A 24,772-nucleotide genomic window follows, 5' to 3' on the forward strand; every position below is an offset into this window, starting at 1 on the left:
GTGAGGGGGTGCCGAATAAACCCCTTCTTCCCACTTGATTGGTCAAATGGGTTTTCTCATCTCCTGTTGGGCCAGTCAGGGCCAAGCCGTTAAACGCCTTGGCTGGGGGGGGGGGGGGGGGGGAGGGTTGTCCTGACTATGCTCCTATTACAAACAGGAGTTGTGTGTGGGGTTTCCCCCCGTCATAGCGTACGATACGTTGCTATGACGATGGCTTCCGTGAGTTAGATCTTTACGTAAGGTCTGTGTGTCAAAGTGTCGGGTTAGAGTGTAGGACTTACGGGTACGCTACGCTCGATTTTATGTGTAACTTGAGTCAGTTGGTCACGTGACTCGCAGTTGCCATGGCTTTTTCATTCTACGACTCACGTGGGAAGGCTTTCTGGGGAATTTCGGTCTAAATCCTCTGTGGAAGGGGTGACTGGATGTAAAAATATAAACAGTTTTTACCCTCGGCTGTGTAGACTGGGATTCATACTGTTGGTGCTTCCTTCTTTTTTATTAAAAAGAGTTGGAGTTTAGGAAGCACCACACCCCTCTTGTCGTTCCCCTGGGCGCCTTGGGGATTCACTGAAAGGTCTAAATAGCCTGTTCATTGATGTGGTTGTGTCCCGACGCACGTTAAGTGCTAGCTCGGGGTGTTCTGTTGAAGATCAGGCGGGTGACTAGCACGCCTTGGTTGCTTGTGGTTAAAACAGCGTTTTTATAAAGCAACTGGGATGGAGGTTTTTTCCTCTTCCGACGACCTGTATTGGTTATCGACGGATTCTCGTTCATATCTGGGGGATGATGACGGAATGGATCTGAACATATGTAGAGGGGTCTCACGCCCTTGGGGTGGGCCACCAGGCGCGGTTCGCACCGACCGTCTGGGTGGCGCCTTCTTTTCATGTTTTAAGATCAACACTCATATCTGCCCCTTCTCCTGGAGTAGGCATATCGGCGTGGTTAGGGCACGGGACTGGTTCTGGTCACGCTGGTCCAGGTCAGTTAAACCCGTTGTCCGCCGGGGATGCAGATCTGCTGTTCTGGTACCCTGAGGGACTTGTGCTTTTTTCGGGGGGGAAAATGCCAGGTCGGTCCCGGTGTCGCAGGGTTAGGCGCTATGGAGACCCTTGTTGGGTACATATTGTACTCTGCACTGTCGTAATGGCTTATTGCCATGCCAACCTGTACTCGTTCGATCTCGGCCGCTACGCTGGTTTGGTCCTGGTTAGTACTTGGTTGGGAGACCGCCTGGGAACACCAAGGGCGGTGTGCTTGGGGCTGGTTCTCCATTCTTTTCGCTCCTCTCTCACGCGTGGCGTGGAGGGGGCTGTTGGGGTGGTCTTGGACCTCCTCTGGTAACTCTGTGCTTCCCGTGCCGCCGGGCCCGGTCCGAAGTAATGTTCGTCGACCCGTAGGCCTGGAATAACCCTTTTTTGAAAAACTGCAACACTTGTACTGCGGTATGATACCCGCAGGTGTGTTTTGGAGTTTTTCCTGAGGGGTTATAGGAACAACCACCGCATAGGGTAACGACATGGTGGTTGGTTCCCTGGTGTGTTGGAGCAGTGTCAACTCCCGGGTTGTCCGGTTGAGTGTGCCCCTGCACGTTCATGACGTCTGCCAATCATGTCAGCCTTCTCTGCCTCAACCCCTCTGGGTGGAGGTCAGGGGAGGAAACAAACTTTTTGGCTTACCAGCCAACTGGCGAGTATCTGATTTTTTTTACCAGACAAACTGATTTTTTACCAGCCAAAAAAAATCGCTAATTGTGATAATTACTTCTTTGTATGTCTTCGTCTAAATTGATTTTCAATCATAGTAATAATCACACCGTGTCTCTACTCTTTTAAAATATTTATTAGCATAAAACATTAATAACAGTCTCTACTCTTCACAATATTAGCATAACACATATTAACATGAAAGAGGGATCTATTCTGGACTGGGTTGGGCTGAACTGGGCAGTGAAAGATGCTGGGTTGGACTGGGTTGGGCAGTGAAAGAAAAAAACCGAAGTATGTTGTGAAGTGTATAGATAGATAGATAGATGTGAAATGTATAGATCAGGGGTCTGCAATTAGGTTTGGCCGCGGGCCAGATTTTCCCCAAGCCGTTGCTTGGCGGGCCAGGATCAAAAACAATGGCTAATTTAATATACTGATATTGAAAAAAGACAAACGTTTTTCTCTGGTCTGCATCCCCCCAACAACCGTGTGCACTGCGCCGCACTGCACTGCACCCACTCTGCAATCCGCCAAACAAAGTTCTCACTCATCCATTCATTCATGAACAGCTCTCAGCTGTTGCAGATCACCGCGGCACCGGCGGGTGATGAACAGATCAGAATGCATGAAAACACGACTCACCATACCTCCTTGTTTGTTGTTAAGTCCTCCAAAATCCCTGCTAATGTTTGAAACATGTCATATCCACTCGCCGCCCTCCAATTCCATATTGGCGTTGAATGCAGCTACTTCATCTGCCAACTTGCCTCGTTGTTGTTGTTGTTGTTGTTGTTGTCGCCACATATTATGCAGAGAGGACGTCGGCTCGGCACGCAAGAATCACCGACCTGTTGCGATAAACCCGTATTTTAAGTATGGCTCCTGTTTATTAAAAGAAGCGTTATATTTCCCCGTTGCTATCCAAAGATGTTTGTTTTGTTTTCTTCAACTCGCTCGCGAGTCGCATCTCGAACGCGGAAGTGAAAGTGCGTTAGGGAAATAGACACTGGGCCCGGTGGGACTATTCCATTGGTTCTCCCAGTCCACCTGACCATTTCTAGCATTTCAATTGGCTATAGTGACAGACATGCTTTTGATGACTGCCGGTAGATAGATACAGCTTCACAATAAAAGACACCCTGGCGTCCCGAGTGAATATTTCCCGTGCGTCAAATAAATATCATATTCTCAAAATAATCTGACGGGCCAGAATTTATTGCTGGCGGGCCAATGTTGGCCCGCGGGCCGCCTATTGCCGATCCCTGGTATAGATGTAGCAGTACTGTCTATCTGTATGTCGTGTATGTCATATGTTATGATGAATTGAAAATGGGGGACCCTGATGTAAACAAGACGAAAGTCTTTCTCTGGTCTGCATCCCCTTAACAATTGTGTGTATTGAGCCGTACTGTATTGTACCCATTCTGCAATCTGTTAATAAAGTTTTCAATCAGTCAATCAAGTTAACTTTGAACCTCGGTTGTCAAGCCACGTCAATGTTGTGTATGCATCCGAGTGTTCACTGTGCCTTTAAGACGGCACGGTGGCCTTACGACAGTGCTGTGAAGTACCGTCAAGTGTTGTGGTAACGTCAGTTGGGTTGGTCTGCTGTTGTGCACTGGTTGAGCTAGCCCCTTTCGTGACTGCGATGTGCAAGCCAGGGGCTTTTGAGCATGAAATAAAATGTCTAACCTTACGTCGTAGTCCGGTGCGCAATAGACTAACATACACCTCTGTAATTTAAATGTGTCCTTGCCTTGGACTCGAGAGTTGTACTAGGGTTGGATGCAGTTCCCCGTTGCTCAGTCTGTCTGTTTTCCATCTTCTGTGTTTAACGTTATCTGTTTGCGAGTGCTTCCTTGACTGATGGCCAGTACCACGGGACTTTTATTCAACATTCTATATTTCCGCGGGTTGGCCAGTACTGCAGGAACTTTTATTAAACATTATATATGTCCGCGGGTTGGCCAGTATTGCGGGAACTTTTATTAAACATTATATATGTCCGCGGGTTGGCCAGTATTGCGGGAACTTTTATTAAACATTATATATGTCCGCGGGTTGGCCAGTACTGCGGCAACTTTTATTAAACATTATATATGTCCGCGGGTTGGCCAGTACTGCGGGAACTTTTATTAAACATTATATATGTCCGCGGGTCTTGTGCAGTGCTCTCGTGGCACTGTCAACTCGCCAGACTGGCGAGTGGTCTTCATGAATCACTCGCCAAACGTAAAAAATACTCTCATTTGGCGAGTAAAGTGGCCTAATTTCCTCCCCTGGTGGAGGTTTTTAAAGGAGGCTTTGTCATGGTGATCAACAACGCCAGCATACGCCCCTTCCGCCGGGGCGGCTGTTTTCAGCTGGCTCCTTTGGCGCCTGTCTCGTCCGCAGTGCTCCAGGCTCGGGTTACAGCCTGTTGCCTGGTTTCCCCGGTACGCTGCCTGCTTCCGTTGGTTAACCTTTGAGTGTTTACGGCCGTGCTGACTGCCTGTTCTGCAGGGTCAGTATGCCAGGCGGTAGGGCTGGGCGATATGACCAAAAACGTTATCGCGATAAAATTATAAAATTATTTTCATATAATTCGATATCGATAATTATCGTCGATATAATGTCTGTCAAGTTTAAGTAACTTCTTATGCTGCTGTGAATGTCTCGAGTCGAGTTGATGTCGTCATCAGTCCGCGCACGTTAGCAGTTAGCCGACAAGCGGAGTATCTCATGACAATGTAATAAATATGACACTAAAATACTCTCTTCCGCCACAATATATTGAAACGACGTCCACTGTATACCCCACACTACTATAAACGTGGCCTCAGAATTCACGCCACACACATACTCGGCACGTAAATATATAAAACAGCGCCGTGCAAGCTAGTTATCCTAACCAGCCTGTTGTTTCTAAGCGGTTTATTCCATGACAATGTGCTAAATATGACACTAAAATACTCTCTTTTTTTTACTCGGCACGTAAATATATAAAACAGCGCTGTGCAAGCTAATTAGCCTACTGTAGCAAGCCTTGTTGTTGAGTGAGTCCTACTTCCGGGTCTCCTTCGCTCTCGGCCATCTCCTTCACTGATTGGTTGTTAGTGCGTGTGCTCATATCCAAGCTTGGAAAATCGATATATCGAAACTTTCCGACCACGTTTCATGTTTATTTCGAGGAAATAATTTATCGCGATAGTTATCGTTATCGTTTTATCGCCCAGCCCTACCAGGCGGTGTGCTATTGGGGGGAAAGGGCCCGCTCTTGGAGGGGCCTGATCCGAATACGCTGGCGATGTGGGGGGCGGTGTCACTAAGTGACCGCCTGGTGGGGTCTTGATGCCTGGCGTGATTGACCTCTCCGGGCCCCCGTTTTCCAGGGGATCCAGTCCCTTCGGTGGGTCTGGGTCTTCCTTCGCGCTCCGCTGCTACGGCCTTGCCACAGGGTTGGGTTTGCTCTTGACCCCGTTATTCTGGGGGCAGTAACGAGGTTGTTCCTTCCGTTCGTTCCCGGGTGGCATGCGGGTTGTGCGTGTGTGTAGTCGTGGGGTCAAGCCACGGTCTGCTCACCCTGTGCGTTGAGTTGCTTGAGTGCATCTTCGCACGGTCGGGTCCGTCGCCCTCCCGGGAACCTCCAATAGAGGGGGTGCCCTCCATTAGGGGGGGTCGGGGGGGCTCGGTCCTCCCTGATCTGATGGTTGTGGGGGGCCTCAGCGGGGTACATTTGTCGGGCGATGGCTCTCGCTCGGCCTCCCTTGTGCAGTAGTGACGCCGAGCGGAGCCATACAATACAGAACGTTAGGTTATGGCTATAACCAAGTTCTGTGAGTATTGGTGACGCTCGGCGTCAGATGCCGCTGCTGCCCTTGATCTCACCTTGTGGTGAAAGCTTGGGAAGGAGGCGAGTAGGTGGCCACACACCTGCTTATGAAGGTAAGCTGATAGGGGTGTGGTCAGACGGATGTTGGGATGTAAAGGTACATTGTGGATTTTATTTTTTTTTTTTTACTTTATTTTTTTTAGCGTTTATCGCTTTTCTGGTCAAGCATGACCGACAGTTGTAGGGTGAAACGGGAGAGAGAGCAGGGGGAGACATTCGGCAAATGACGGCGAGTCCGGGAATCGAACTCGGAGTCAACCAGATCCGTGACGCAGCACGGAGTCCCGCGACGCAGCGCGGTAACATGGTGTGCTACTGGAGCACCCCCATTGTGGAATTTTTTATTCAGTGCGCGTGCACGAGCGAGGTACAGTGCAGTAGTGACGCCGAGCGTCACCAATACTCACAGAACTTGGTTATAGCCATAACCTAACGTTAATAATACAGGTAATATAAGTTAATAAGACGGGTTATAGACGTGAATAGACGGGTAAGAGAAGTTAATAAGACAGGTAAGATAAGTTAATAGACAGGTAAAAGAAGTTAATAAGACAAGTAATAGAAGTTAATAGACAATAAGACAGTTAATAAGACAGTTAATAATACAGGTAATATAAGTTAATAAGACGGGTAATAGAAGTTAATAAGACGGGTAAGAGAAGTTAATAGACAGGTAAGAGAAGTTAATAAGACAAGTAAGAGAAGTGAATGAGACGGGTAATAGAAGTTGATAAGACAGGTAATATAAGTTAATAGACAGGTAAGAGAAGTTAATAAGACCGGTAAGAGAAGTTTAGACAGGTAAAATAAGTTAATAAGACAGGTAATAGAAGTTAATAGACAATACGACAGGTAAGTTAATAAGACAGGTAATAGAAGTTAATAATACAGGTGATAGAAGTTAATAATACAGGTAATATAAGTTAATAGACAGGTAATAGGAGTTAATAGACAGGTAAGAGAAGTTAATAGACAGGTAAGATAAATTAATAGCGTCGGGTCAGTCCAGTCCCAAGTGGTTCTTCTTCAATCTTCCACGGCCATCAGGTGATGACGGGTAATGTGGGGGCGTTGTATTACATTTAGTAATTATTAGATCCCTCTCTCTTCTCTCATAGCAAAAGAGGCCATATGTCAGCCATTGTTTGGGTGTTTGCAGTTCAGAATTCACTCTGTAGATTAAACAGGATTTAGCTGCTCACTCGTCTGCCAGTACTCTCTGTCATGTATTGATGTCTTTAGCAGCTGTGTAGGGACTGCAGGTCACCAGGTAGGTCAGCCAGGGCCTACAGTAGCTGCTAGGCCACTCTCTTATAATTACTCCAGGGAAAACAATATTACAATAATGTTCTGGAGAGAATTTTTTTAATACATTTTTCATAGTGTTCTTTACTGTGATTACGGGAACTAGCGGTAATGCGGTACGTTGTCATCAGCATAATTTAAGTGCCCATAATTACATTGATAATGATAATTACAGAAAAGTATGCATTCCTGGGTATTATGGCTTTCATGATGTACAATGGTTACAGACGTCTGTGTACCGTCTAAAAAGTCTTCATCATCAAGTTGGTTGACTGGTTTCCTGCCACTATTGGTATTCAGAGTGTCATTCTTGGTATCCAGGGACTAATTTTCTTGCTGGGTAGAAATAAAAAAAAAAAATAGAAATTGTAACCATGGAAATGCTTTGTATCAAACCACTGGGTGGTGGGAGGAACCTTCAGAAAGTAATCTGGTAATTTTGATTAAAAAACAGCCAGTCCTGCTTTATGGGAATTAATACACCGCCTATATGACCAATTGGATTATTGGCCGAAACTACCCGTTGTATAATTAAGGGAATATATATATACAAAAACCTTTGATCTCTTAACAAGCGATGCAAAGCTGCTCATGAGAAAATAATGGCCACCCTCGTCCATGAAGGTTGAATAACAAGTAAAAGGACAAAAACAGAAATCATGCGAAAATGCTAAATCATCTAGGCATCATTATGCTATGTACTAGTGTTGTCATGATACTGGAATTTCGACTTCGATACGATACCTTGAAAAGTATCGATACTTCGATACCATTTCCATACCAAAAAAAATTTATATAAAATATAATATATATATATATATATATATATATATTTTTTTTTTAAACAAATTTAGCTTTTGTTGCTGGTTGATTCTCCTCAGCTTCTCTCTGGTACTATAAGAGAAGATAAATATAACACTTTTAAAACCCTTTGTTTATCTTTAGATAACACATTTAAAAATAACTTCATCTCACTTCAATCATTTTTATTGCAGATGCAGAACATGGTATTTTCTCAAGCAGACAGATGTAAACACTGTAATCTGTGTTGCATGTACCTGACAAACTGAACTGTTTGTATTACAGTTAGTAACAGTTTCGATTTTTATTTAAAGATAACGAGAGAGAGAGAGAGAGAGAGAGAGAGAGAGAGAGAGAGAGAGGCTATGCTCGGAGCATTTTAGTAACGTTACATTTTCAACAAGATTGCTGCTATTTAAACACTTCATGGAAACGGGGTAACGTTAACCTTATGTCGACTGTAGTATTGTATGACCTCGACATAACGTTTAAACGTTAACGTTACTCCGTTTCCATGCAGTAATTATAAAAGGTGGCCAGCTAAGCTAAGGGAGCTAACGGCTAGCAGTAGCTAACGTTAGCTGATAGCTGCCTGTAACGTTACTAACAACGAATCAGCTGTTGATATTATGCGCCATCAGTAGACAACGTATCATGTATTAAACTAGAGTTAATGGTTTAATGCTTCAGTCACAGTGACGTTGAAAGAGCAGCTGTCACGAACCTCTTTCATTTCTTTATGGACATCCGCGTTGGCACTGCTCTGTAACACCGCTTGCAAATAGCATTGGGGCATCTTTAGCTCGTCCTTCGTTGTTTACTTCAAACCCGAAGTACCTCCAAACAGCACTTCTGCTGTTTTCTTTATCCATCTTTACGCCCCGACCGTTGAATGCCACGGTCACGAGTATTCTCGGGTATTTTTTATTTATTTTTTTATTAGCGATCTGAAATCATATTGCATCACGCGAGCCTACCGTTGGAGATCCAGGGACCGCCGGCGCTCAGATATGGAAAAAAGCGCCCCCTATCGTCTCCCAGATGGTAAATCACCCTTTTGGAATGCACTCAATGAAAGTGAATGGGAGAACGGATTTCTGACTCCACATTTTACTTCTCACTGATGCAGCCGGGGTCTACCAGAGTTCATTCTGGAGCCTCTGAGCCGCGCGGATCATGTGTTATACTGTACACACGATGGATCAATACATTTTTTTTTTTGATCCACTTTTTCTCCCATTTTTCCATATTTTCTCCCATCCCAATTTTTCGTATCATCCAATTCAACCCTCCCCTGTCACGAACGCTGTTTCTTGCCTCCCACAAGCCGGCTGCAATGTGGACTAAGTCATACATAGCACAAGTCCCCTCCGGTACTTGAGGTAACAGCAGTCGCATCTTTTCACCTGCGCAGCTCGATCTCTCAGTGTCGAGGAGTAACGCGTGGGAGGCTCACGCTGCCCCCGACACTTCCTGATTCTACTGCGCAGGCGCACCAACCGACTTGTAGGAGTCGCTTGTTCACAACGTTCGATCCCCACCCTTCAGTTTTCCCTCCCCGTAATACGGCCAATGTGTATTACTGCGGACGACCAGCCAAACTGAAAAACAATGTGGAGAGCTGGATTCGAACACGCGAATCCTAGCGTCTCCACACTGGTGGCGAGTGCCTTGCCCACTACACCACCTAGCCGCCCTGATGGATCAATACATTTATCGATTTTTCCGAATGGCGATCGGAAATTGGAATAAACCATTTGGATACCATCTGACCTCAGGTAAGGAATCTATGTTATCAGTGTTAGGATAATCAGACTCGTTTTCACGGATATATAAGCGTTTATGTGATATGGCTGTTTTGACTGTAAAAGCCATGAGGAAATAAGAGCAGCGATTATCAGCGCACGGCACGTGCGTGCGCACACATACTATCGATCATCTAGCGTTTATTTGAAAACGATTCATAAATAGGCAGACAAATGACAAATGATTAATATAATGATAGTGAAAAATGCAGCACCGCAGCGGGTGCATACACGTAATAATAATAATAATAATAATAATAATAATAATAATAACTATTTGTATAGCACTTTTCATACAGAGGTTGCAGTTCAAAGTGCTTCACAACAGTAAAAAATACAGGCATAAGCGAGCATGAATCACTCGCAAATGGGGGACCCTGATGTAAACAAGACAAATGTTTTTCTCTGGTCTGCATCCCCTTAACAATTGTGTGTATTGAGCCGTACTGTATTGTACCCATTCTGCAATCTGTTAAATAAAGTTTTCATTCATTCATGAACAACAGATCAGCTGTTGCAGATCACCGCGGCGGGTGATGAACAGCAGGTCAGAATGCATGAAAACACGACTCACCATAACTGTGCAGGGCTTTTGTTCAGTCCTCCAAAATCCCTGCTAATGTTTGAAACATGTCAAATATCCACTCGCCGCCCTCCAATTCCAGATTGGTGTTGAATGCAGCTACTTTATCTGCCAACTTGAACACAGTTGTCATCATTGCCTCGTTTGCTATTTTGTCGCCACATATTATGCAGAGAGTACTCGTCAAACTGCTTGATAATAGTTGTCACTGTTGTCTTCGCCGACTGACTCGGCAGAGTTGTCCATAGTTCTCTGCCCTTTTCTCTGACGAGATATTTAAACAGCTTGACTTTTGTTGTCTCTTCGGCGTCGGCACGCAAGAATCATAGAATTTCTTTTTTTTTTAACACATTTTTAATGGCTTGCATCTCGAACGCGGAAGTGAAAGTGCGTTAGGGCCGGTGGGACTATTCCATTGGTTCTCCCAGTCCACGTGACCATTTCTAGCATTTCAATTGGCTATAGTGACAGACATATATGAATACCCGTAGATAGACACAGCTTCACAAAGACACTCTAGCGTCACAAGTGAATATTTCCCGAGAGTAAAATAAATATCATATTCTCAAAATAAACTGACTGGCCAGAAATTATTGCTGGCGGGCCAATGTCGCCTATTGCCGACCCCTGGTCTAGCCCATCTTTTGTTCCTACTGGGCCAACGCTCTAAGACAGTGGTTCCCAAACTGTGGTGCGCGAGCGACCTCTAGGTGGTGCGTGACATGAAAAGGCTAATGGCGTTATTTTACTAATAAATATATATAATATACATTATTTCAAATGGGGATTTCCACTGTGTAAATCATGAAATTCAAGAAACGTTTTAATAAAAAACGTACGTTTTAATAATAATAATAAACAATGTCTCGGGCGAGGTGCGCTTCGTCTGTGCTGATGCACTCCGCTCTGCCTGGAGTCTGTCTCCTCAGGTCTCCTAATATGCGGGCTTAACAGCGGGCCGATGACAGTAGCGAGCGCAAGCCAGTGCACATAATAACTTCCTGCCAAAACTGACTTGAGTGAGGTCAGTGAGCGCGAAAGATAGTCAGGTAAAATATAATAATCACTTCTTTGAGACGTGGTGGTTAGCAGCCTGGTAGGCCATCATGATGATGATCCAGATCCACAACCGTCGGCGGTAACAGTAAATGATCTCGGGACTGAGCATCCCAAACAAATGGTTTTACAACTATACCCTGCCAGCATTTTTAGCGGTAGGAAACGGTCATTTGTAGAAACGTGGTTCCAAAACAGAGACATTAACTTTCGGCACCTCCACCGCAATGTGCGAGAACTCGTTCTCAACGCTACGGAACGTTTTTTCGGATCACAGACGGACAATGCTCCACAGACGAAAGGCCCAATTGGTTCAGCTGGCGTTTGAGAAGGACCTCACGCAAAAATGTACCACGGAATGGAAGGACACTGTTCTGAGGAGATTCAGTGCCACGACCCGCCGCCTACAACTCTTTTAATCGGCAAGTCATATACACTTATTATTAATAATAGTTTAATGTAAAGCCCAGCCTCGGGCTTATTATTTCATACTGTTTAATTTAAGCTGCCTTGGGCCTTGGCCCAATTGTTATTATTAATAATAGTTGAATGTAAAGCCCAGCCTCTGGCTTATTATTTCATACTGTTTAATTTAAGCTGCCTTGGGCCTTGGCCCAATTGTTGTTATTAATAATAGTTGAATGTAAAGCCCAGCATCGGGCTTATTATTTCATACTGTTTAATTTAAGCTGCCTTGGGCCTTGGCCCAATTGTTATTATTAATAATAGTTGAATGTAAAGCCCAGCCTTGGGCTTATGCATATTTCATACCGTTTCATTTAAGCTGCCTTGCCCCTTGGCCCTTGTCAGTATTAATAATACGAAAACGAAATACGTGATCTTTCACTTATTAATGAATGTAAAGCCCAGCCTCGGGCTTATTTCATATTTGTGTGTGCGTAAGATGCCAGTGTGTTTGTGACGTGACGTGCGAGAGAGAAAGAGAGAGAGAGAGACTTATAAGAGACTTATCTCTTATGCCTGCAGTGCACTCATGTTTTGAAATGTGTGTTGGTTTGCGGGAAATGCGTTTTCTGAAGCCTATTTTATGCCCCCCCCCCCCCCCCTGACGCCGACACTGGGGGTGCGCGAGCTAGGTCGGGAGGTGACAGGGGTGCGCGGCCAAAAAAGTTTGGGAACCGCTGCTCTAAGAGATAGGAATAAGTGGCGGTGTTTGCAGGGCTATATATATATTCTATATTTTTGATTGATTGATTGATTGAAAACTTTATTAACAGATTGCAGAATGGGTACAATACAGTACAGCTCAATACACACAATTGTTAAGGGGATGCAGACCAGAGAAAGACTTTCGTCTTGTTTCCACCAGGGTCCCCCATTTTCAATTCATCAGGACATATATGACATACATGACATACAGATAGTCAGTACTGCTACATCTATACATTTATGACATACCAGATTTGCAAATACAGTACTGTTTGTGATACAGAAGGAGTCAAGAAAAGGGAGTATATACATTTGACGTAGAAACTGTACATTGGAGGAGGTTGGGTGGGGGGGGTTGGGTACACTGGGATATTGACAACCATACTGGGTAATTTACATTGGAGGTGGTTGGGGGGGGGGGGGGGGGGGGGGGCACACTGTATAAACAAGCAAAACTGTACATTGAGGGGGGGGAGACTCTGTACAAACAAACAAAATTGTACATTGGACTATTGACAACCATACTAGGTAAATTACTGTACATTGGAGGGGGTTGGGTTAGGATATTTACAGGGGCCAGTGTTGAATTGCAGTCTCCCGTAGGTGTCTCTTGAGAGAGGTTTTGAAAGTGGGTAGTGATCCACATTCCTTTACAGCTTTGGGTAGGGCGTTCCACATTGATGTGGCATAATTGCGAAACGTGTTTAGTCCCTTATTTGAGCCGAATCTGGGTTTAACATGATTTGTGGAGCTCCCTCTGGTGTTGTGATCGTGGTATTCACTGACCTTTGGGAAGTATTTTGCCATGTACATGGGTACCTTGGTCGTGTAGTGTATCTTGTAGACCAGGCCCATTGCAAGTTGCTGTACTCTGTCATCTACTCTAAGCCATCCTAGGTTGTCAAAGTGGGCAGGGGTGAGGTGGGTTCTAGGAGTAAGGTCAAGCAGTAGTCTGACCAGTTTGTTTTGAGATGTTTGTAATTTTGTTTTTAGCGCCTTTGAGGTGCTTTGGTACCATGAGGTGCAAGCATAGTCGTAGTACCCCTGAATGAGTGCTCCTGCCAGAGTCTTCAGGGTATTCTTGTTTACCAGAGAGGAGATCCGGTACAAGAATCGAGTTCGTTGGTTGACTTTTTTTATTACATTGGATGCCATTTTGTCACAGGAGAGATTAGCCTCTAGGATGGAACCCAGGTAGGTAATTTCATCTTTCCTTGTGACAATATTGTCACCCACTGTAACTGAGAAGCCGTCGGTCTTGCTGAGTTTGTTATTTGAACCGAAGAGAATGGACTCTGTTTTGCCCATGTGTAATGATAGTTTGTTATCAGCGAGCCATATGCAGATTCTGCCTAGTTCCGAGCTGAGGGTTTTTTCAACCTGTAACTTGTTCTTGTCAGAGACCAGCAGGGCTGAGTCGTCCGCAAACAGGAACAAGTTGCAGTCACAAGCTGACGACATGTCATTTGCATAAATTAGGAACAGTAGCGGTCCTAGTATGCTTCCTTGTGGAACACCACAGCTCACTGTGAGAGGGGGGGATAGGGTACCGTTTACCTCCACCATCTGTTCCCTCCCCTCAAGGTAGGATTGCATCCAGCTCACTGATAGACTATCAAAACCAATTGCTTTTAGCTTGTCAATCAGAATGGAGTGATTGACCGTGTCAAAGGCCTTTTGTAGGTCCAGCATGACCATGCCGCAGTATTTGCCTGCGTCCACCTCTTGTTTGATGTGGTCATTCAAATAGAGAAGGCATGTGTCAGTGGAGTGGGATGTTCTGAAGCCAGATTGGAATTCGTAGATTAGATTTTTTTCCGCTAGGTACTTTTCGACCTGTTCGTAGACTATTTTTTCCATGACTTTCGAGATGGAGGTGAGAATAGAAACAGGGCGGTAGTTGCCTGGGTCTAATTTGCTGCCCTTTTTGTGCAGAGGGGTCACCCTCGCAATTTTGAAGTCCTTGGGGACGTGTCCCTGTTTTATGGAGAGGTTTATTATGTGTGTGATGATTGGGGTGATGGCGGCTGCTGAGTCTCTGAGGAATTTGGAGGGGATGTTGTCATGGCCAGTGGCCTTGTTAGGTTGGAGGGCGCTCAGTTTATTGAGTACCTCATCTGTTGTTACCATTTCCAGCTTGAAGTCGTCCTTGCGGACCCCTAGGTTTTTGTAGTAAGCTACTATGTGTTCTACCCCATAAAGCCCTGAGTGGGAGGGTAGTTTGTTTACCAGTGTTGTGGCTATGTTTGTGAAGAAAATGTTTAAGTAATTGGCTACATCCAGCTTGTCTGTGATGAGCGTGTTGTCCGTTTTTATGTTTATGTTTGAGAATCTGGTTTTAAGTTTTTTACTGCATCCTAGTTGATTATTGAGTAATTTCCAAAGTTCACGTGCACGTGTATCCATTATAGCTATGGATACAATACTATGGCCCATTTGACACCACCTATATCGTTCAATATATGAAAAATAATAAATGTTTTCGTCAATACGTTCGCGTGTTATACCGTGGTGAATATGAATATAGTTTTAGAGTGATCCTGTCTAATCCCAGAAAACGATGATATACAGTAAAATGTGATTTTCACTAAAAGCGTTGCCGTTTCTCGCCTGTACACGCTACTATTTCCAAATCAAATATATAAAATAGGTATTATGTTTCATCATGAAGGCATGAAAGGGGGGGGTAGTTTTTTGATGATTTGATTGTCACCAATGGCATACGTTGTGGAGTAACGTTACATACACATGTTGCGATCTAGGTGAAGTCATGGTTGATCACAGCAGGATTGATATCATATGGTCTTTACCTTCACTAGTTTAGTTTAGTTTGTACCCCAAAAAGAATATTACAATTGTCTGATCACGAGTCGAAGTACCGGTGTCCATCGTGTCGCCAACATAATCCACCACAACAGATGCATCGGAGGCATTTGGCGCTTCTCAATGCGATCGGGATACCCGCCCGCTTCGCCCGACAAAGAAAAGTGGGACCCGAGACATTTGATCGACGCACAGGCCAAGATATAATGTTTCAAAGGGTGCTCGATACTCCCACCTGGGTGGATGCAGCCGGTATTGCACTTTGGCATTCTCAGGATGATTCCCTATGTTAACCCCGAGTCCATGTGCCTGTAATGAATGGAAATATAGAATAAAATAAATAACAATGAAAACCCGACTATACTCGGGTCTGGCGTCCAAAGAGTTTAAATGAAAAATAATGCTTGGAAAAGTACTTGAAAGTCCTTGAATTTCATTTTGCAATGTCTGTGGGAATCCTGTATGTAGTGGCTTTGTAAGAGTGTACGGATGCAGAAGAAATAGACTTTATTGTAAATCCGTTAAGCACACACACATGATAACGGTTTACAGTGGGTGTCATCTACTGTAGGACAGTTTGAGGAATCTTGGTAACTGGGAAGAGCTGACTCTCCTTGATTGTGTGGGATGAGATTCCCACAGCGCCTTCAGCTTAAGCGTCATTAAAGCGCGTGTGGAACCACTGTGAGCCCTGTATACTCAGTACGTATCTGCATGTAGGTCACATAGTTAGGTCACGTAGTTATGCCCCTCAGAGCTGTTGGAGTGGCATTAAGTTCACTAAAGCTACAGCCGAAGTGATCGCCCTCCTCCACCACCATCCATGCATTGGTTTTGTAAGAGCTCCACTGCAGCTAACTGATAGGAATATAGATACGGAGCAATGAAGCAGCAAGATGAGCTCCTCGCATGGTGTCCTGGTAGTTCAGACACAAAAAAAGAACTTCCCAAAGAAATGGCCTTCATCAGATTTGACCATATAATTCTGTTTAGAAATGTTTGGGACAAGGGCGGTTAGGTGGTCGAGCGGAGATTGCGTTCGTCACCAGCCCCGGAGCTGTGAGCTTGGTTCGCCTGTTCGAATCCAGCTCACAGCTCCGGGGTTGTCACCAGCTTGGCTGGCCGTCTGCACTGATACAATTGGCTGTATCAGAGGGTGGGAGAAGCTGGCGGGGTGGGTCCGGGTCGTTGTAAACAGCGACTCCTACAGTTCGGTCGGGGCGCCTGCTAAGCGCGGATTGGACGTGAGGGGGATAGTGTGGTCCTCCCACACGCTACGCCCTCTCAATGAGAATCCGCGCTGCCAGGTGAAAAGAAGCGGTGATTGGCTGGACGTGTGTCGGAGGAAGCACGTCGTGGTAGCCTCCACTCTCCCAAATGATCTGACTGTGGGGGGTAAAGCGCAGCGACCAGGAAGGGACTGGGAATTGGCATACGACTAACATTGGGATGTGAGAAAATCGGAGGAAAATGGAGGGGGAAAAAGACCAAAAAAAAAATGTTTGGGACAGCCCATGTATTTAAAGTTGTTTAGTCAATTTATCACAAGAAAGTACTCAGCCCCTACTGTCTTTATGAACGACCACAACCCTCAAACTAACGTTTGAGATGTTCAGAGGAACAATGTTTTCAAACGGATGTAATGATTCTTTATCTGAGGTACTCGTATTAATCTCACGTAAAGAAATAGTGCTGTCAATCGATTAAAATATTTAATCTGATTAATCGCATTATTGTCCATAGTTAACTCACGATTATTCACAAATTAATCACTTTTTTTTTTTCCTAAATCTACCTTAAAGAAAATAATAATTTAAAACAATGAATAAAGTGTGCATGAAATAATAGGGGAAAGAAAACGTTAGGAACTTGTTACATTCACCCACACAAGGGCTGAGGACTCGCACACACCCCCTCTCTCTCACACACACACACACTCTCCCAGCTCTTTCTCTCTTGCCCCTTCCTCATCTCTCTCAAGCCTCTCTATCTCTCTCTCTCGCTCTCGCTCTCTCACACACTTTGAGTCAGAAACAAACAGTATCAATGAGAGTATCAATAATACACCTGAGTGAAGTCTAGTCAAAAATAAAAGTAATTCTTCACTCAGGTGTATTATTGATACACTCATTGATAGGTTTGTTTCTGACTCAAAGTGTGTGTGTGTGAGAGAGAGAGAGAGAGGGGGGGGGGGTGAGAGAAATGAGGAAGGGGCAAGAGAGAAAGAGAGATGGGAGAGTGTGTGTGTGTGTGTGTGAGAGAGTTTCTGACAGCCTTAAAAAATATATATTGATATCCCATTCTCTCAGCGACCGGTATTCACAGTACCTGACCGCCCAGGTGATTGACAGTGATGGACGGCAAGTCAGAAGCACCAGATCCTCCTTCTTCCACTTCCTGTCCCGCCTGGACTGGGTCCCGGCCTATCGCCTGCTGGAAGGCGGGAGGCGAGAGACGACGTTCCGGTGTCCCAACTCTGTCTACCTGATCTCCGACGAGGTCCACAGTCTGCTGGGGACTCACGTCTGCTATGTGGACACCAACCCCAGCGAGTTCACCAGGACTCTCGGTAAGAAGTAGCGCCCCCTACTGTGTTACTGTGGAAACGCACTTTGATTAATTTGGCATGTGGTATAAACACAACTTTTCTCTACCTAGGGATGCACTGAACTTTTTCAGTCCCGATACCGGTACCTGGGCTTTGGGTACAGAGTACCGATCCGATTCATTACTTTTAATGAGCAGTACAGTATACAGGGTTCGCACAAGGTCCTTGAAGTGCTTAACACTTTCACTGCCCAAGTTTAATTCATTATTAGTCCCTTGAATGCCCAGGGCCACTTCAATGTTAGCGTTAATATCGCGTAATTTATGTTTTAAATTATGGCTATGCGTCTAATCTGCCTGTCGCTTATCAAAGACTCATTTTCCAGTCAACATTGTCGTAGCAGATTGTTTTTTTATCTGTTCATTTCCGTTTTTTACCATTCTGAAAAGCACTCTGTTTCACGGAAAAAAGAAGAGATTCCCTGATAATCGCCTTTTCCTGGAATATTCTAGAACGTTGTAATTTTTCTGCCTATTTATGAATTGTTTTCAAATAAACGCTAGATTATCGATAGTATATGTGTACGCATGCACGCTCTTGCGGCGAGCCGAAAATCGAGTCCTATTTCCTGACGGCGCGCACAGTCAAACAGCGATATCACATAATCACATAAAAGCTTATATATCCGTGAAAACGGGTCTGATTATCCTTAGACTGGTAACATAGATTCCTTACCTGAGATCAGATGGTATCCAAATGGATTATTCTTATTCCTGATCGCCATTCGAAAAAATCGCTCCTTTTAGTGATCCACTGTGTATACTGTAAAACACATATTCCCCGCTGCTCCGAGAGTCGAGCATGAAGCTGGTAGACGCCGGTTGCATGAGTGAGAAGTAAAATGTGGAGTGCAGGTTTTTTTTTCTCATTCATTTTCATTGAGTTCAATCCAAAAGGGTGAATTACCATCTGGGAGACGATAGGGGGCGCTTTTTTCACATCTGAGCGCCTGGGGTAGCTGAATTTCCAACGGTAGACACGGTTGATGAAAAAGGCCTGGAATTCCTTGAAAACAGCCCATTTTTTAACAAGGTGCTTAAAAAGTCCTTGGATTTCAAATCAACCATTCGCATTGAAAGTTTTGTTCATCCATGATAACAATTCTGAATCAAGAAATTGCATATTTCTTTTATCTAAAGTGTAACTAATTGTCGGAAATTGGTTTTAAGCCATAAATATTGGATACATTTTTTTTCTAATAAAAAAACCTGCATTTAAAAGTGAATTGGATAGTTTTAAATGCACTTTGAGTGCCGCGTGTATCTCTTATCTTCACCCCTAGAATGCCAGCTTTATAGTCGTTTCCGCGGTCATTTCACTATGTTTGCGAAGCTGTGTGTGTGTTTTGTATTATAGCTGTGGAGACATGGTGTGGCTCATTTTGACAAACATTACTTGTAGTGCAAGATGAGAATAATAGTTTGTTTCCACACACTGTAGTTTGTAGTTTATTACACGCTAAACATCGTGCATTTCCAAGATAATCCAGTCTTTTTTCATAGATCTCGAGATAAAACGCGTTATGTGCAATAAGCCCAAACCGTTCTGGCTGATCCCCTGAAACCCCAAATACTCTCAAATCAAAGGTATATGACATGTATATATGTACCTTCACAAAATCATCAAGGGGGGGGGGGTCGTTTTAACTCAAAACTGTGATTGTGTTTGCTGACCATGTTTTTCGTCCGGTGAAACACAGAACTGTGATCGTTAGAAAAACACGTTTCAGATTCGGTAAAATAGACATAGAATGTACCTTACCTTAGCCAGAAGGTATTCCAAGAAGAATAATTCCAAGTGATCGCATCGCCATCGCGATTACCAGTGTATATGTCTATACACGTTTCGATGGTCAAACGCTTAGGCAACGGAATTTCGAGGCGAGCAATGTGAATTTCTGTTCCAGCAGGAGGAGGGGCCACTAACCAAGGAGAAATGAAAGTGAGGCTGAGTATCAACCCCAAGCCATTGCAGTTCAGACACGGACGATACTGCCACCGGGTGATAGTCGATCAGCATTGCAGTTCTAGTGTGTGGGGATGTGCCAAAATAATGCAGATCGCTCCCGGCAAGTCTGTAGAGCGGGGATCAAAGTAAAAGGATCAAATGATCCAAAAACGTAATATCTCGTTTTTGGCACTCAACGCTTGACGAGCAAAAACCTAATATCTCGTTTTTGGCACTGAAAGTGTTCAAATGAAAAATAGTGCTTGGAAAAGTACTTGAAAGTCCTAGAATTTTATTTTGCAATGTCTGGGAACCCTGACTTGGACAGTAATTTTGGGGTCATTGTTTTTCCCCATTAGAGAGTTAACGTGTCAAATGTTCTTGCATGTTAGACATGATCTTGGTATCTGATTTTAGTATCGGGGGAAATTCTCTCATACCGATATTCTATTTTAGCCTGGTATCGGACCCATATCCCATACTAGTATCTGTCTCTGTGCATCCCTAGCCTCACCCCTTGCTCAGGTCTAGAAGAACTTGTGTCATGTGGTCATTTTGAAAGCGGAGCGAACAACGTAAACAAAATACCTTAAATCGTACATTTCCTGTAGGAATGCGACACACCATCTCAGTGGAAGAGCTGATTGGCTACCTGAAGAAGTGGTGCGTCAAGCCGGTGGACCAGGAAGAGACGCGGCCGGGCGAGGACTCTGAGGGGTCAGAGTTCACCTCCACTGCCCAGCATATCCACAACGTCTACACCTATCTGTATAAGAACTGCTCCCAGTTCGGCCTGAAGGAGCTGTTTCAACACACTCCGGCAGTCTTCATAGAGCACAGCAAGTATGGGACCAAGTGACCTGTCGTCAATTCATGTATAAAGAGGAATAGATTCAAGATTCAAGAGTTTTATTTGTCACATACAAAAAAGTAATAAGAATAAAATACAATGCTAAGCTTAAGAAATAAAGGTAATGAGTACTATATATACAATAATATACAAATATACAGTTGTGTTTTTAAAGTGACCTTTTTTCTAGTGTGTTTGTATGAGAGTGCAAGTGAGGATGTGTGGTGTGTGTGTGTGTATGTTCATGAATACCACCCGTTTAAGAACTCACGTAATGTTTCTCCTTCTGTCAGTGTTTGTGAACACGCACCACTCTCTCCTGATGTTAGAAATCGAGAGGGAGAACCCTCCAATCAGTGATGTCACCGGGATGTAAAATCTACTCCGTAGGCGATGAATGGGGCTATGACTTTATGAGGCCATAACATGTTTGTGTGAGCTCTTACACCAAAATGAGCTTTACATTCTAGCATTAGGAGCTTCTTTGGGTGTAAGAGCTCACGCAAACATTGTATGTCCTCATAAAGTCAGAGCCCCGTCTATGGAGCGGCCCCAGATTTTCCATCCCAGTTTGGAGGGTTCCCAGAGGGTTCTGTCTAGCTTTAGGAGAGAGGGTTCACAAATACCGACTGTTTCAATTGTTGAAACTCGATTAGACTAAAGTCCAACTCTCCTCCCCAGGCGTAACGATGAATGGTGCTCTGGTCGCTTCTACCACCTGAAGGAGGTCTGCTGGAGCGACCCGACAGGCATGTTCCATCGCTACAGCACGCTGACCCGCGCGCCGGACAGCACCGTCCAGGAGCCTAAAGTCCTGGCTCCCTTCTACAGCCAGCTGGATGGCATGAGGGAGCTCTTCCTCCGGGTACGCTCCTCCGTCTGTCGTCCTCGCAGGGCTTTGTATAGCCAACGCTGCCCTTCGTGTTGTTATCTTTTACTGTTACTGACTAGCAGGGGGGGGGGGGGGGGGGGATCCATACAGCAATACACAGCAATATTTGTGACGCCAAGTATTGATAAGTATCGATATTTAAAATTTAAATAGAAAGATTGATTGGAATGATTAGATGAAATCAGATTAGATTAAAATGTATTGTCATTATACGAACCTAACGAAAAGAGGTTTGGCATCCAACCAGAGTGCAAATGTAACAGTAAAGTGCAATAGTAATATACAATGTACATGTATAAAACTGGGTATAAAATATATAAATTAGTACTACTGGGTGTGTAGTGCTAATCATAATGTATGTACAGAGTTGTACATACATGAGGTGCACAGACTGAAAGCATTAGATATTATTATTAGATAAAACCGATGATGTATTTATATTCTTATTGCAGATGTTTTCCATTGGGGACATCATTTGCAGTTGAAAAAAGATAATAAATTGTGATATATCGCAATATATTGCAATATCATGATATTACAGTTTTGTGACTCTATTGTGGGGATGACATCATATCATGTCTGGTGATTCTGACGAGTGACCGATGTCTAGAACATCTTCCATGACCTGAGGACCCAGTCAAACCCGTTGAAAAGGCATTGCAGAATGTCAGGAAAACGCGTGGGTGTTGTTTGAGAGACTGCGATCGGAAAAGTTACGCCAATTATTCTAAACTCCAAGAGAAGTGAACTTTCTGGAGGTATAAGGAGGTTCTTGCAGGACACAGAAGCTCCACCCCTTCGTTCTCAGTATTCAGTCACTCTCTCCAGAGTTTTACCAAAGTTTTGCCTACTTTACCTCATCAGACGTTGAAGTGCTGAGTGAAGCTGACACTCTACCCTTACTAATATACTGTGTGTGTGTGTGTGTGTGTGTGTGTGTGTGTGTGTGTGTGTGTGTGTGTGTGTGTGTGTGTGTGTGTGTGTGTGTGTGTGTGTAGCTGTTGAATGTAGATCTCAGCCCCACTATGATGCAGTACGTGGGTCTGCTGGAGCTCATCTGTTCCTCGGCCCCCATACCTACTGCAGAGGTGCTGCAGGACGTGTCGGTGCTCTACGCCAGACTAGGTGGGGATGGAAAACTCATCTTATCCTCTGCTCCCATGAGGAAGCCTGTGTCCTTTCTATCGCTGTCCTGTTCCTCTCGCACTCTGTCTGCCGGTTACTGTCGGTTGCCTTAGAATCAGATTTCCAACTTGCGACCATCAGTGAATTCTCATTCTGACCATTGTGGATATACCTCATCCTGTAACGGCAATGATGTTCTCAGATTGTAGCTTAATAGGGTTGGTTTTCTGAGCACTTAATGCTCTTTTTCAGCAACACCCTGCTTCACATTCACATCTGGGAGCTGCCCAGTACGACCACAGTCTGACACTGTTGGCCACTCAGCAGTTGGGGGTTATTAAGTGCCTTGCTCAAGGGCACTTCACCGGTGGGTACTGAAGGATGGGAGAGCGTTATTCATTCACTCTTCACCCAGATTTTCCCTGCCAGTCCAGGTGATTGAACCAGCGACCTGCTACTCTAACCTGTGGGCCACCGCTGGCCCATAGTAACGCCGTAGTGATGATCTGTATAATGTAATATATAAATATAACTCTTTTCAACAGCTCACAAGTGCAAGGTGCCAATGCAAGGGGACCAGGACTACATGGCTCAGACCAAAACCAATCCCAACTACTGCTCTACTCTGAAGGGTGAGGACCACACACACACACACACACACACACGCACACACACACACACGCATGCACGCACGCACACACACACACACACACACACACACACACACAGAAACACACACACACCCACATGCAAACATACACAGAAACAAACACACACATGCAAACACACACATGCGCGGGCGGTCCATGATCCAGCTCTCTCTCTCTTTTACCTGTGTCCAGGTATGGTGTTGGACTTGAGGGTGTTCCCCACGAAGGACAACAGCTGGGTGACGTTACGCCGCAGACCCATGATCTCAGACAGCAAAGAACTGGAGAAGATCTTCAAGCCCCACCAGGTCTGTCTGCTCAACCTACCCCCTGCGGACAAGAAGGCTCACCCCAGGGCCAAGCCCGGGACCCAGCAGGGTACGTTGCTTCTCAAACCCTCACTCTATACTAGATTATATGTAAGGGATAATGTATAGCTACGAGGTCATTGTCGCAAAATAATTGACCGACACGGAGTTTAGAATACAGAGGCGCCTCGCCGAGGTGTTTTAAACGTAGTGAAGGTCAATTATTTTGCGACAATGACCGAGTATAGGCTATACATTATCCCGCTTATTACATGGCTAACTTACTAACAATATACCTAATTTATTTTACACCATCGACGAGACGAGATCAAATGCAGACGCAGTTCTGTTCTGTCGCTCCACGCAGAACACCGGCAGCCGGCAGGTCTGTGGTCTGATTGCACTGATGACTGAGTGCAGCTGAGCAGCTTTCATGACTGTGATCTGTGTGTCAGTGGGCTTGATTGGTCCAGCTGCGCACAGCGGTAATTTTTGCTCGGCAGAGGTCCGTTATCGAGTAATAACGGACCTCTGACGAGCGCTATTGACCAATCACAATCAAGCATTTCGGCGAATGTTAAAACGCCATGTAATAAATATATATACTGTATTACAGATCTTAGATAGGATTTAAACACAGGTTAACATGGGGGGGGGGGGCTCCAAAATGAGAAGTCTGACTCTTAGAGATGTGTGTCCGTTTACATGTGGGAACCTCAATAGCCTGGGACCTGTTACCATTTAACTGGTGTCACCAGCCTCATTGACATAGACTAACACCCCGAGCCACAGTTTTAAGAAACACCACGATTGCCCGGCCCCACCCTCCCCCCCCCCAGGTTGGACAGGGCCTGCCTTCAGCGAGGACGACCGGTCCCTGTTCCTGGAGATCTGCAGCGTCCGTCAGCTCTCCCAGTGTGTGAAGACGGAGGCCCAGACAGAGAACCTCAGGCCCTGCCCCTCCATGCAGGGCCTGGTGCACTCCGTGGTCCCCTACATCCAGAGGTTCCTCCTCTACCACGAGGACCTGGCCAATCTCTACCTGGACCTACTGGACAACAACATTGGACAGAGCATCAAACGGCTTCGCTACGCGCAGGTTAGGAACAGCACTCTTATCTGGAAAGCACAGGTTAGGAACAGCACTCTTATCTGGAAAGCACAGGTTAGGAACATCACTCTTATCTGGAAAGCACAGGTTAGGAACATCACTCTTATCTGGAAAGCACAGGTTAGGAACATCACTCTTATCTGGAAAGCACAGGT

At 44.9% G+C, this 24,772-nt stretch overlaps 1 protein-coding gene across 2 annotated transcripts in view; it reads left to right on the forward strand.

Moving 5' to 3' along the window:
• Positions 1-24,772, forward strand: part of LOC311236070 (uncharacterized protein) — a 182,557-nt gene that overhangs the window by 140,902 nt on the left and 16,883 nt on the right. For both annotated transcript variants that reach the window (XM_084323663.1, XM_084323664.1), the window contains 7 exons: positions 17,436-17,695; positions 20,293-20,524; positions 21,213-21,396; positions 22,422-22,548; positions 23,094-23,180; positions 23,391-23,576; positions 24,346-24,605. In XM_084323663.1, coding sequence (XP_084179789.1) covers positions 17,436-17,695; positions 20,293-20,524; positions 21,213-21,396; positions 22,422-22,548; positions 23,094-23,180; positions 23,391-23,576; positions 24,346-24,605 — 1,336 coding nt within the window. The remainder of the gene's footprint in view (positions 1-17,435; positions 17,696-20,292; positions 20,525-21,212; positions 21,397-22,421; positions 22,549-23,093; positions 23,181-23,390; positions 23,577-24,345; positions 24,606-24,772) is intronic.

The sequence above is a fragment of the Notolepis coatsorum genome (genome assembly GCF_963971535.1).
Source record: "Notolepis coatsorum genome assembly, chromosome: 10".
Taxonomy (NCBI): domain Eukaryota; kingdom Metazoa; phylum Chordata; class Actinopteri; order Aulopiformes; family Paralepididae; genus Notolepis; species Notolepis coatsorum.